This window comes from Aptenodytes forsteri, unplaced genomic scaffold, assembly GCF_000699145.1.
Source record: "Aptenodytes forsteri isolate BGI_AS27 unplaced genomic scaffold, ASM69914v1 Scaffold13, whole genome shotgun sequence".
Classification (NCBI taxonomy): Eukaryota; Metazoa; Chordata; class Aves; order Sphenisciformes; family Spheniscidae; genus Aptenodytes; species Aptenodytes forsteri.
Window position 1 is genome coordinate 6,130,496 of NW_008794543.1, and position 12,261 is coordinate 6,142,756.

The window sequence follows — 12,261 nt, forward strand, 5'->3', positions numbered from 1 at the left end:
TTGATGTTGCCAGAAACGAACCAGCAGAGGTCTTGAACATTCCTCCCTGTAGGAGAAGCCAAGATGAAGCAAGTTGTAGATATGATTACAGAAACATGGTTACCAACAAACACATAGTATCCTGAAAGGCCACAGTTACATCCTGCAGTGCCAGCTCAACGCCAAGGAAGTTAAATGCACCACAAAAGTACAGTGATAAAGCTCTAACGGCAGGACAGGGAAAGGACTGGAACAACTTTTTTTTTTTTTTTTTTTTAAAACAGATTCTTGCATCAAGCCATACTTCGTGGCCGATACAATGATATTATAAGCCATTAGCAGTCAACCAGAAGCTTAGGCATTACCCAGGTGTCACCAGCCAGTCCTCTGTCCTCCACATCTAGACAAATGCCAGCAGATACGCAGATAATACTTAAAATGCCATTAGTTATTTAAGCATAAAATGACATTTCTCTACATCACTGTAAGCACTAAAAAGCCTATTACACACTCCTGCTCTTTATACAGTATCATCACAGTCTCTTAGCTGGAAATCCAAATTATTATTAAGGTAGCAACAACATGGATGGTTAGTTTTCCTACCGCTTCCCCTGAGATTTTTACAGTAGTTACGCCTTGTATCCTTGGATGCTGGGAATCAGAATGGAAGGTTTAGAAAAGATTTAAAATTCTGATATGATAAAGGCTCTGTCTCAGCCACCGCAGAAGTCAAATATGGAACAACGATACATTTTCTACATTGCTTGGCTCGTGGATTTGCAACGCGTACCTGCCAGACCTCTTCATGCAGACAGGCAGCGGTAACAGAATATTTGCTAATATGCGGGCTAAAGAAAAACAAATCACAGCAGTCATGCTGATGAATCTAGCCAAATCAGTTACCAAGCAGGCCTGGGCTTCAGATATTGACAGAGAAGAAAGACACAAGGCATGAGACCAGTAGTCAGCATGGGAGTGGTATAGAGCACCACAGAGCGAATCTTCAGCCAACAACTGTGAGAGAACAGCCATAAAGAGAGAGAGCAGATCTATTGCCAGAAAGACTCTAGACATAGCAAAGAGTAACATCCACTAGCGCAACAGATGCAGCATGCCATAATGGATTTATGACCAACCAGCCAGCATTGCTGCAATCATGAATAGAGCTCAGTACTTAGGCACGTAATGCATTCCCCCAAAGCCATCATCATCTAACCCTGGCAGAAGTTCACTCGCTGCTTGCCTGCATTGCAAATGTTTGAGAACATCCCCTACAAGAGAGGAGTGTGAATAGCAGAACCCTGGCCACAACAAGTCTATGGCTGAGGGAAGGAACATCACCTTCAGGGAGCTATGCTATTTTGGTCTTCCCCTGTTGTCTTACGCCCCACCGCTGCAAAAAAAGACCAGTGCAGATGGTATGTTTGAGCTTGCCCCAATCCAGTACTGGAGTTTCCTAATGGCTTTTCTTTAACAACAGTTGTCTTTAAGGCCTTGCAGGCAGATTGTTCCAGGATTATCTTTCGGTCTTATTGCTATGCACCTTTAAAAATCCAGGTTTTAAGCTACATCAGAGTTCACAATGTTTCATTTTGTACTTGTCTATAGTTCAAAAGCTTATTATTCATTTAATCCAGAAAAATAAAGAAATCAATTGAAGGGGATTTCCATGCGAGTTAACTTAAGACTCTGCACATCAAGCAAGCCAATGGGACCTCGGTTAGTGACAAGTTAAGGTCCATCTTCAGAAAAGACACATTTCAAGAAGGCGCACATAAACAATACTGACCATAAAATACAGCTTGTGGCGATGCTCTTCTCAAGGAGGTCCTGACATACAAATACAGATAGGAGTTAAAAAGAAGCCACAAAGGAATCCACATGATAGGATATCTCAGTTTCTTTCAGGGAAGCAAGTATGCAAACAGGCTCCAGCAGATATATTCACTAGAAGTTTTTGTAGCCTCAGAGATTTTCTTTAAGGTGAGGGAAGAGTCAATGCTTGCCAACAGACGTGCTTGGGTTTTGTTGCTGCAAATAGGTCAGGGTTCTGGCCATGCCAGTCTAGTTGTATCATATAACTCTCACCAAAATCCCTTTAAGGTAGATTATGTTCTTCAGAGGAGAATGGTTCTGGTATCTTGCTGATATGTGGTGTCATCTGCTTCATTCTAAGCAAGTGTCTTCTTCAGATTTATTTTGAAGTATGACTTCTTTGGCAGTTATTGGTCATACTAGACAAAGTTATTTAGCATATAAGAGAAGGTGATGAGCTCCATAAAAAAAAACCTCCCTTCTGAACTTTCAAAAAAGAACATTCACACTATCTTAAGCATTTTTACACCATTAGCTTACGTGCTGCGTATGAAAAACAAATGCTAAATGTGGTGCCTTACACCAAGTGGTATGGTGAATAGGTATGCCATACAATATTCCTATCATTACTAAATGAATCTCTATTGTATCCAGGAAGCTAGTAGAGGTCTTATATGGCTTTTATTAATAGAACTGTGATCTCTGTGGAATGCAAGTTGAGAAAATGCCTCGTGCCTATCTTCCCTACCTAACAACTGTTGCTGAGTGACATTATCAATTGCAACTTGTTAAAATAAAATAATAGGAAAACTTTGCTCTAATCATTCACTACTGTTCAAAATGTAATCAAGCTTTCCAAACAGCAGATGTCTAACAGTGAAACATAGCATTATTTCCCATTTATCAGTTGTATTTAATAGACAGGTTTCTTGGGTCCACCCAAGCAGTGCTCAGTGTACAAGAAAAAGAAGGAAACAGAAGGCTTCATACTATTTACAAGTCTCATAATCCTGAAAGGAGATGGGGACTCCAGTCTTGAACTACCACAATCCCATGGATGGCTTAATTTAGGGTAACTAGGAATAACTAGTGTACTGAGCATTCCTACCATGCCTGGCCAAGGCAGATACAGCAAAGACAGGTAGCTTAGAACTTGCTATGCTCATTCAAGAGTAGACTTTTTTGTTTTAAACTTAGAAGAAATCAGGGCGTTTTCACCTCTCCAGTTCTGCAAAAACAGTAAATATATTTTGAGAAGCTATACTCAAATACTACAAATACAAATTCTGCTTTCTCCTTTCAAATAACTTTCAAATATTACTTTAAAATAGTATAGTTATGTATGAAGTGATATTCTATGAAATTTTTTGCAAAGACAGTTGATATAATTAAAAAATAGGATATTAAAGAAAAAGTATTTTATGTTGTCAGAATTACTTAGCTTGTGCATCAGACCCCAGGTATCTGTATAATTACATGACCAGTTGTTTGTCATTTATGCTATATTAACTTCTGCAAAATAATTCTTTCATAAGAAAGTTCCTCTATACCACCTTCTGCTTGCAGCTAAAAGCATTTTGACAGTTACTGAGTATCAGGTTTAATTTTGACAAAATAGACTCTTTTGCCTTATAAAAAGTTTATTAAATGGGAACTGTACCTCCTTCTATAAAGTTATCTGCATTTTCAAAGTATGAACTCTTCCATACAAACCAAGCTCTTACCAGTATTCATCAGTAGAGTTTATATCTTACAGACCCAAAACACCTGACAATGAATTAACTCTTAATATTTGATACACACTTACACTTCGAAATCACTTCATACCACAGCACTACTACCTCATCCTAAAGCAATCGAACCATAAAACTAACTGAAGCTCCAACTCGGTGCTTGTATACACAGAACACTTTCATGATATGACCAGCTAGTTGGTATAGTAGGAAGAGTCTAAAGGTTGCTTTTGATCCCCGTTTGTATCCAGCAACAGCTGTACAAAAGGCGGAGTTGTTAATTCTTCACAGGTCTGGAAGTACAGCGAGAGAAGAAATCTTCCTGTGCAGATCACTGTCACTGCAGATAGCCTGCTAAGGAGCTGATCATACCCAAAGTTAATTTCCAATTAAGTTCATTTTTGTAGGTCAGTTTGTAGGGCACAGAATTTTAAAACGGAACAAACATATATGCGCTATGACTTTTTCCATGAAGAAATGAATAAAATGTTGACTTCTACAAATTTTCTAGCGTAATGAATAAATACGTGTTCATTTCAACACAATAAAAAAAGAAAAGCTAGGCACCATAACCTATTTACAACACAGCTATCATTCCTGATCGCACAGCACTTAGCTCTAAACAACTAATCAGTCCCTTTCAATTCAATGGGGCAAGTATGTGTATAGGAGTGTTCACAAAATCAGTGCCAAAGTTAAAAATAATCCAGTAAATGGGACCTTTACAATAGAATGGATCCCTTTTTAATTTAATTCTTTTATGGTAGTAATACCACTGACTTCACTGAAAAAAGAATTCAATTGTGACAGTTTATTAAGACATGGGTCTTTAATCCACTTTAAACAAAGGTAAAAGACTGCAGAGTTCTGCCCTGCATTTGGTGCTGTTCAGTTTTTTAACATTGTGGATGATAGAATTTTATATTTATTTTTATAAAATCAGTAGATGACACTAAACTGCAGGTGCTGCAACTGCTCAGAGGGAAACAATTCAAAACAGACTTGCGGAAAATGGCGTAACTGTCTGGTATCAAGTTAGCTGAAGGCCAGTACAAAGTATTACACTTAGAGAGGAAAAAGCAAATGCATAGTACAGTGACTCCGTTTTAACATGGGGTTTATAGTAGGCTACAAACTGTATCCTTAATACTTTACTGTTGGGGGGAAAAAAAAAAAGGCAAAAAAGCATCATTCCAGGAGGTATTACATAGGGTATCATATATATGTCACGACATAACTGTTCCACTTTTATACAACTAATAGTTCCACTGGTTACACTAGTAAAGTCTCAGCTGGAGCACTCTGTTTAACATGGGGAATTAGGCATCAATAAATATGTCTATGAACTACATAAGAACTGGTACAAGTCCAAAGGAGAGCAACTACAGTAATTCCAGGTCTAGAAAACAAGACTGAGGAGGACAGACTAAGTTAAATCCTTTTTTCTTTATTCTAGAAAAGACAAAAACAGTAGAGGTAGGAAGATGCATGACAATAGTCTTTAAATTGATTACTTTTCATACATGGAAAAAAATTGATAAATACCTTAATCATATTTTATGTATCTAGTTTGCAGAAATAAAGATTTAGGTAGGTTTTGGGGGGAGTGGGAAGCATCCTAGTGATGAGAATAGCAAAAATTTTAATTGGTTGCATGAGGACACTGCAGAAATCACTGTTACTAAGCATTTTAAAAACAGGTTCGACAAACATTTGCCAGACAACCCATGTATATTTGATCCTAGGGCATCCAAGTTAGCGCTCAAGGTGCCTTTCAGCTGTACACAAGAACAGTTTTACTCGCACTTCATCTCCATAAACAAATTAATGTGACTTATAATTAGTAGGAATTTTATACATACTTTTCTGGTTCTTAGCTGATGCTGAACTCTTACCTAGTTCTTATATTTCAATGCCACATACAAAGTATAATAATTTCTTATTAATTATTGGGATCCAGCTGTTCACATATATGAGAGATCCAAAGGATAGATTTAACACAGTAGATTGGTGACTATCGATACTGGAAGAGAAAATATTCCCGAAACACTAAGGAACAAAATATGTCCTGTTTCACTACTAATATCTAGCAGCAAGACCACAGTAGGCAGATGACACAGGTAAAGCTGTTTCCTTGTATTCAACAAAGAAAAAGCCACAAAATAGTCAGTCAGCCATGAAATGTGTGATCCCTGGGCCTCAAATCCTGTACTGACCTATAAACCTTCAGTTTGATAAAAGGAGTTCCACCAAGTACTACTGCTCAGGACCTAAAATGTCCTCAATTATACAGGCTTCATAAAATACAGGCTTATTTTAACTCAAGAGCTCAATTCAGTAAACATGAAATAACGCCTGTGCCTAGTAGCACGTTATTTCCAAAGGCTGTTTTCTTCTTCAAAATTATAGCACTCTATCCTAGCCAAGCCATTATAATAGCAAAAAGTAATTTTGTAGTATTACATGCAAACTGAAAATACCAGCACTAACAGAATTTTAAGAGTACGCAATCAAGTTAAAACTAGAAAATGAAAACTAACATTTCCTCTAATTAGAATTACTTCTTGAAACACTATATACTTCAATTAGGCAATGATAGGCTATTTTTTGGGGGTGTTTTTTCTTTTCTGCTGAGGCTTCTCTGTTGCTTAATAAAAAACAGAGAACAGGATCACTAATTAGGAGGATACTAAGTATTTAATTTTATCATTTAATGTTACAAGCTGTAGATTCACATTACTTATTGTAAATCTTTTAGATATTACTTTGAACAGGATATTTTGTTACATGGTATCGTATAAACTCTACTGAGGTACCTCTGTACTGTATTTCACAAACATAAACAAACCAAATCCCACAACGTGGTGTGAGTTGAGACAGTATCATGCCCCCTTCTACAAACATAGAACAAAGGTATAGAAAAGATGACATAAAATAGTAATTCTGAGGAGCCTTATTTGCATCCCAAAGAACAAAGATTGGTCCTGTTAATCACGACAAATGGCTGAATTTGCAGATTATGTAACATTAGCTGAACATGTGCTTAGGACTGTTCCAAATCCAGACCCAAACGCTGCAAGTTGGGCAGTGAAAGATTAAGACACACCAGTGTCGAGTTGTAAAAAGTACAGTTTAAGCACAAAATAGTTGCATTAACTATTTTCTTTGACAAGCCAAGCAGAAAACCAGAAACTCTACCATATGTTTGAGCCTTTAAATCAGTATAAACCTCTGCTACCTGAGCAAAACAGTAACCTGCAAGAGTGATAGATTTTCATCTTTTGCATGGGCCAGCTACTAGAACGCTGAATATACATTTATGTAGATATGGTAGTTCAGATATTTGATGAATGACCAAACTAAAGTCTCCTGGATTCAGCAACAGGTAACATTGTAGAGGCTATTTTACTTTCCAACCTGATGCATGCTATTGCTTTCCCTCTAGTTTTTCCCAGTATTTTTCCTTCCTTACTCAGATTCTGTGTCAGCCTTCCCAGAATGAGATGCCTTACAGCTAGCCAGCAGTTTCTGACAAAAAAAATTCTTGATTTTAAGTGAGGGCTACCACATTCACCGCGAGTATTTCTGCCAGAGGGATAGACAGTCAGTCCTTCCCATCCTACTGTAGTGAATACACATACATACACACACCCGCACATACGTATTTACCTGTAAACATACTCGCACACAAACACACATGCGTAATAGTTCAAATGACATACTCAGATGTAAAAACCCTGAGTTTCAGAACTTTCTAAATTGTGCAGAGAACACATAATATAAATCCACCTCAAGTAAATCTTCTGCAAAGCAAGCAAATTCCTGCTTTAGGATGTAAGCCTCTCTGGTTTGCAAATTTAAATACATACACACAAAATGTCTAACTTTTGTCCCAACATTGAAGACTGAAAAGATCTTTATGTTTGAAACTGTTTCTGGCTCATTTCTACAGTTTCCCCCTTTGCATTTAACTTGGGTTATTTCTTCTTGTTCATGGTACCTAGGGATGAGTGGTGAAGGCAATAAGAGGCAAGACAAGTCTTCCTGTTCCATCGCCCAACTCAAACTTGATGTCATCCCAGAATACAAGGAACACCAATCAAAGTCAAGCGAGGCAGCGGGGATCCCAAGTTGAGAAAAACATGGCTCAGTCATGCACTAGGACACCACAATCGAGAAGAGAAAGTCTTCTGCATTCTGTGACCCAGAAAAAGAATTGAATGAAAACGGTACTGGTTCACCACAGATGAGCTTGGGAGAACAGTAGTGCCCAGCTCTGCCAAAGTTCTGCTTGAGCAAACAGAAAAGGGAATTTTCACAAGAGCTTTCAACCCAGTAAAATTTGATGGGTTTCCACACAGATGCCCAAAAGCTCACCCTGACAAACAGTAAGCTTCCTGATATGTGCCAAGACACTAATTCAAAGTACAGAAGGACTTGAATAAATTGCTATAAGAATATCTTATAATAATTTCTTATAATAAGAAAATTTAAACTTAAGAAATAATTCTTAGAAATATTTGGCCTAGTTTCATTAAAGTGTTGCAAAATAATCACATGCCAAGCGTGGAAAATTTCAACCACAAATGGCTAAGCTGGGGAACCTTAGAAGCAATTTGGAAAATCATCTTAGATTGGGAAGTATTTGGCAATCTTAAATATAGCCATCTTAAGTATAGGCCTCTGTCCTAACAGGACATTGGCTGTAATACTTCAGTTTTATTCTGAACTTAATAACCTAAAAAAATTTAAAAAAACCCCAAACTTAAATAATCTAACAACACTCCTTCAGATAATTTTTGTTAAAAAAACACAGAAAGACCTACAGTAAAACAAACCCACTCACACATATCATTTGACAAACTGAATATAAATGAGGCTAGCAGATAAATAGTTACCCGGAAAAAAAACAGTAACAACAAAAACCCCAAACAGTAGTGATAACATAGTAAGTACAAATATACCTTGTCCTTGAGGAACTCCATAAAATTCAGAAGCTATCCTTGCTGCTTCCTTACGGTTTCCTTTCACAATGTAGAAATGACTAAGTATAGCGAGGCTGATCTTCACAAAAAGTTTAAAACAAAAAAGGGAAAGTATAGTAAAGTAGACATTGGATAGCTGCTGGGCAAAAGGGCGACTTTCTTCTATGACAGTCATTGCTGCAGCAAAATCTCTCTCAGTGTTTGGGTAGGGCTCTCAAATGTGTTGATAAGATCATATGGCTCCAGCCACGCACTCTTGGGAACAACTGGTCCTGAGGAAAGAAAATATCAGCTGGTCACGATGCCTGCTGCTCAAAATATGATGATTATTTATACTGTACATAGTATTGAGTTCACTACCGCTCCTGCTAGCCTGTGATATTCAAGTGGGATGGAATATAACAGACACAGGTTCCAAGACCCTGTTCCAACAAGTACTTGTTCCACTTAAAAGGTCTGTTTCATTCCAAATTCTGTTAGACTACTATTTTTTTCTTACAAAACTAGAACCACATCAGTAAATACCTGAAATACACATTAATAAAGAAACAGAGATTTAATATATACCAGCTCTGACAGTCTCTTATTATTTTGTTCAGGCTGAATGAATATATCTAGTATACATGGATTACACCATTATACAAAAAACAGCATTCAGAGCAAACTACAAAAATCAAACCCATAGATATTTTTATAAAATTAAAATGTAATTAAAATTAAATAAATGCAATGGTAAATTCACAACACGGAAAATTTTTAATGCTTATGATACATGTTTCATTCTGCTCCATCATATTATTTTAAACCTATGACATGACAGGCTTTATTCCTTGGCCAGATTTAGAGAGAGGAATCTAAATTCTTCAGATTTTTTAAGAATTAATTTGCTTATATACCGTAAAGTTATTACTCATAGTCATCAGCAGCTACGCACAAATTGTTCCATTAGTGTGAGTAATTGCTGAGTAAATAATAGTGTCACAACATGATACAAACTGAGGAGCTGCAGGACAGAACTAGATTCCTAAGTAAGCTATAACCCTAAAATAAAGAATCACAGCAGCATAGGAAAGGGTCCTGCTCTAAACTTTTATATTTCCTTTTAAAGAAATAATTATAGTTTAAAATACTCTACCCATAGTAATCTTAAACTGAAACACCCTTTCTATTCTACCCTGGATTCTCTTGCTTGATAGTCATAAAAAAACATTTTAGAATGTTGGCCACTGTCCATCAGGAACAGAGGGTATGATCCAAATGTCACTGCATCCACAGATCCCCCTGACTTCAATGAACAGCATAGCAGACATTAAGGATATGATACAAAATCATATTTCCGAAAGGAAAGTGGCAAAATAAAGAACGTCTTATCATCTGGCTCCAGGAGTAATTTATTAGAGTAAGAAACTATAATGTTTTCTGGAAACCACATTCAAATAAACCTATATAAATGAAGAAGAGACAATGATAAAAGGAAATGGGCTTGGAAATAAATATCAAGATTTTTAACAGACAGGAACTGAATTGTGCTTATCTTGAGAGAAACACACATTCAGACTTTTTCCTTGAAAAAAATTTAATCCACATAAAAGTCAAAACAGTAACTAGAAAAGGCAATTAAAAAGCAGTTTACACTGTAAACTATATTAGTCTGTGAAAAAATATATGCATTTTCTCCTAGATTTCATTTATAGACATTTTCTCATCCAGCCAGAATAGGAACTGCTTTTCTCATACCATAGTTAGAAGCAGGAGTGAGTACTTAAAATGCCAAATGAAAATCCCTTTTTATATTTGGCACATTGTTATCTGACACTGAATTGAGGTGTCATGTTTTCCATAAGGATAAATAGGCATTATGTTCTGAGCCACCACTGCCAATTTCCATTTCAATCATTAATAGAAATGATATTTTCCTTAGTAACACATCCAATATTGGAATTTCTTACTTCTTCCATATTTCTACTAGCATCATTAAGCTTAACTCAATTGCTCCACAGAATTCCCCAGCCATCTTAAGTACCCGTTTCGCAAATTTACCATGCAGAATAAGGAAGAATCATAATTATCTAATGGAAAACATTCTTCATCTTTATGGTGTTTTACCTGACCCCTTTTTTTCCTGACTCTACATTGTGTCATCCAGTAACTGTGCTTTCTCATCTGGACTTCTCCCACGTTTTGTTAATTAACAAAATAGTCTTTCTTTGTAGAGGCAAAAATCCAAATAGCAATTACTATAAATAACAGCTGGAGTTAACAGCAGCGCTGAGTTAATCTTCCCCTTACAATACTGTTTCCTGCTTCTTAACTGCAGTAGACAAATCACTGAAAAGAAATTTCTCAGTTGTTAGGTTGTCTTCTTCAGGTTGAATTTTTCAGTAAAGGGTCAACAAAAATAACAAAAAGCTTTTCAAAAATAAGGCTGTGGATGCATGTAATATTTTGTAAGTGATCTTTCAAAAATCCTCATTGATCTGTAAAACTTCTGCTTTTAGAAATAACATGAAAATTGAGCAGGAGGGTTATTCCTGTATCAAAGCTTGTCTTCTGTCCTCTCAAAAATTTCCCTCCTTAGCTATAAACTACATAAAAATGAAAGAAATTATGAGTTTTGAGAATTTCGGTTCACACATGCTCACAAGAAGCTGGCAAAATTGCTCTCCTAATAATATTTCTTCTTTTTTAAAGCTCTGTAACTCATGTGCCAGCTTAACTGGAACCTGCACAGAACAACCAAGTTTATGCTAATCTAAGGCTACTAAAGCTCTGCAGAAATTGCCATTACAGCTTGTTGGCAAACCCATGCTACCAGGCACCCAGTCATGAAAACAGAATGACTGTTCAGATGTTAACGCTCACACGGCATTTTGGAAGAATCGACAATGTGAATACTTGAGACTTGAACACAAAATAGCTGAGAACAAGCCCATGCAGACTAGGAGAACCAGGAATAGAAAGCTACAGATGTTGTAATGGAAATCAGAAAGTAGAAGCATAAGTAAATAAACACAGGCTCTGACAGTCAATGTGATGACATGAAAGAGTGTAAAAAAACTGGCATGTAAGTGTTCCAAATTTTCTATTGCACAGCAACGTGAAGCAATTGGAGTCTGGTCTTGCAGCAGTGCAGAATACTGAGAGCTTCCAAACAGAAATGCAGCAGCAATATGTAACAAATATACAACGTTATAAAAATATCAGAGCACTTGAAAAGAGCAGTGGTTTAATCTGGACATTCACATTTCCTGTATAGTTTTGACTTTTGGGAATGAAATTTCTCTGCCTCAATTTCCTCACTTGTAAAACGGGCTTAAAAGGACCACTCAAAAGGAGTATTCTGAAGATGACTTCATTGCTGTTAACAAAACACTCAGATACGCTGGTGAAAACAATACTGAAACTAATTAGGTATCTAATAATTTTTCTTTTAATACAAAATTTGGATAACAAACCTAAACAAAATGAAATATTGAATGTTCATTCACTTAATGGCTACAAAAGGGATAGCATATAAAATTATTATAACAAATATGTAACAAATATACAACGTTATAAAAATATCAGAGCACTTGAAAAGAGCAGTGGTTTAATCTGGACATTCACATTTCCTGTATAGTTTTGACTTTTGGGAATGAAATTTCTCTGCCTCAATTTCCTCACTTGTAAAACGGGCTTAAAAGGACCACTCAAAAGGAGTATTCTGAAGATGACTTCATTGCTGTTAACAAAACACTCAGATACGCTGG

General features: G+C 36.5%; 1 protein-coding gene across 2 annotated transcripts in view; it reads right to left on the reverse strand.

Moving 5' to 3' along the window:
• Positions 1 to 8,788, reverse strand: part of ASB5 (ankyrin repeat and SOCS box containing 5) — a 29,054-nt gene extending 20,266 nt beyond the window's left edge. Inside the window, exon 1 of one of the 2 annotated variants that reach the window (XM_009272345.2) lies at positions 8,492 to 8,788. In XM_009272345.2, the coding sequence (XP_009270620.1) occupies positions 8,492 to 8,687 (196 nt within the window). In that variant the 5' untranslated portion in view covers positions 8,688 to 8,788. The remainder of the gene's footprint in view (positions 1 to 8,491) is intronic. The other variant, XM_009272347.2, reaches the window with a different exon arrangement.
• Between the last annotated feature and the right edge of the window lie 3,473 nt (positions 8,789 to 12,261).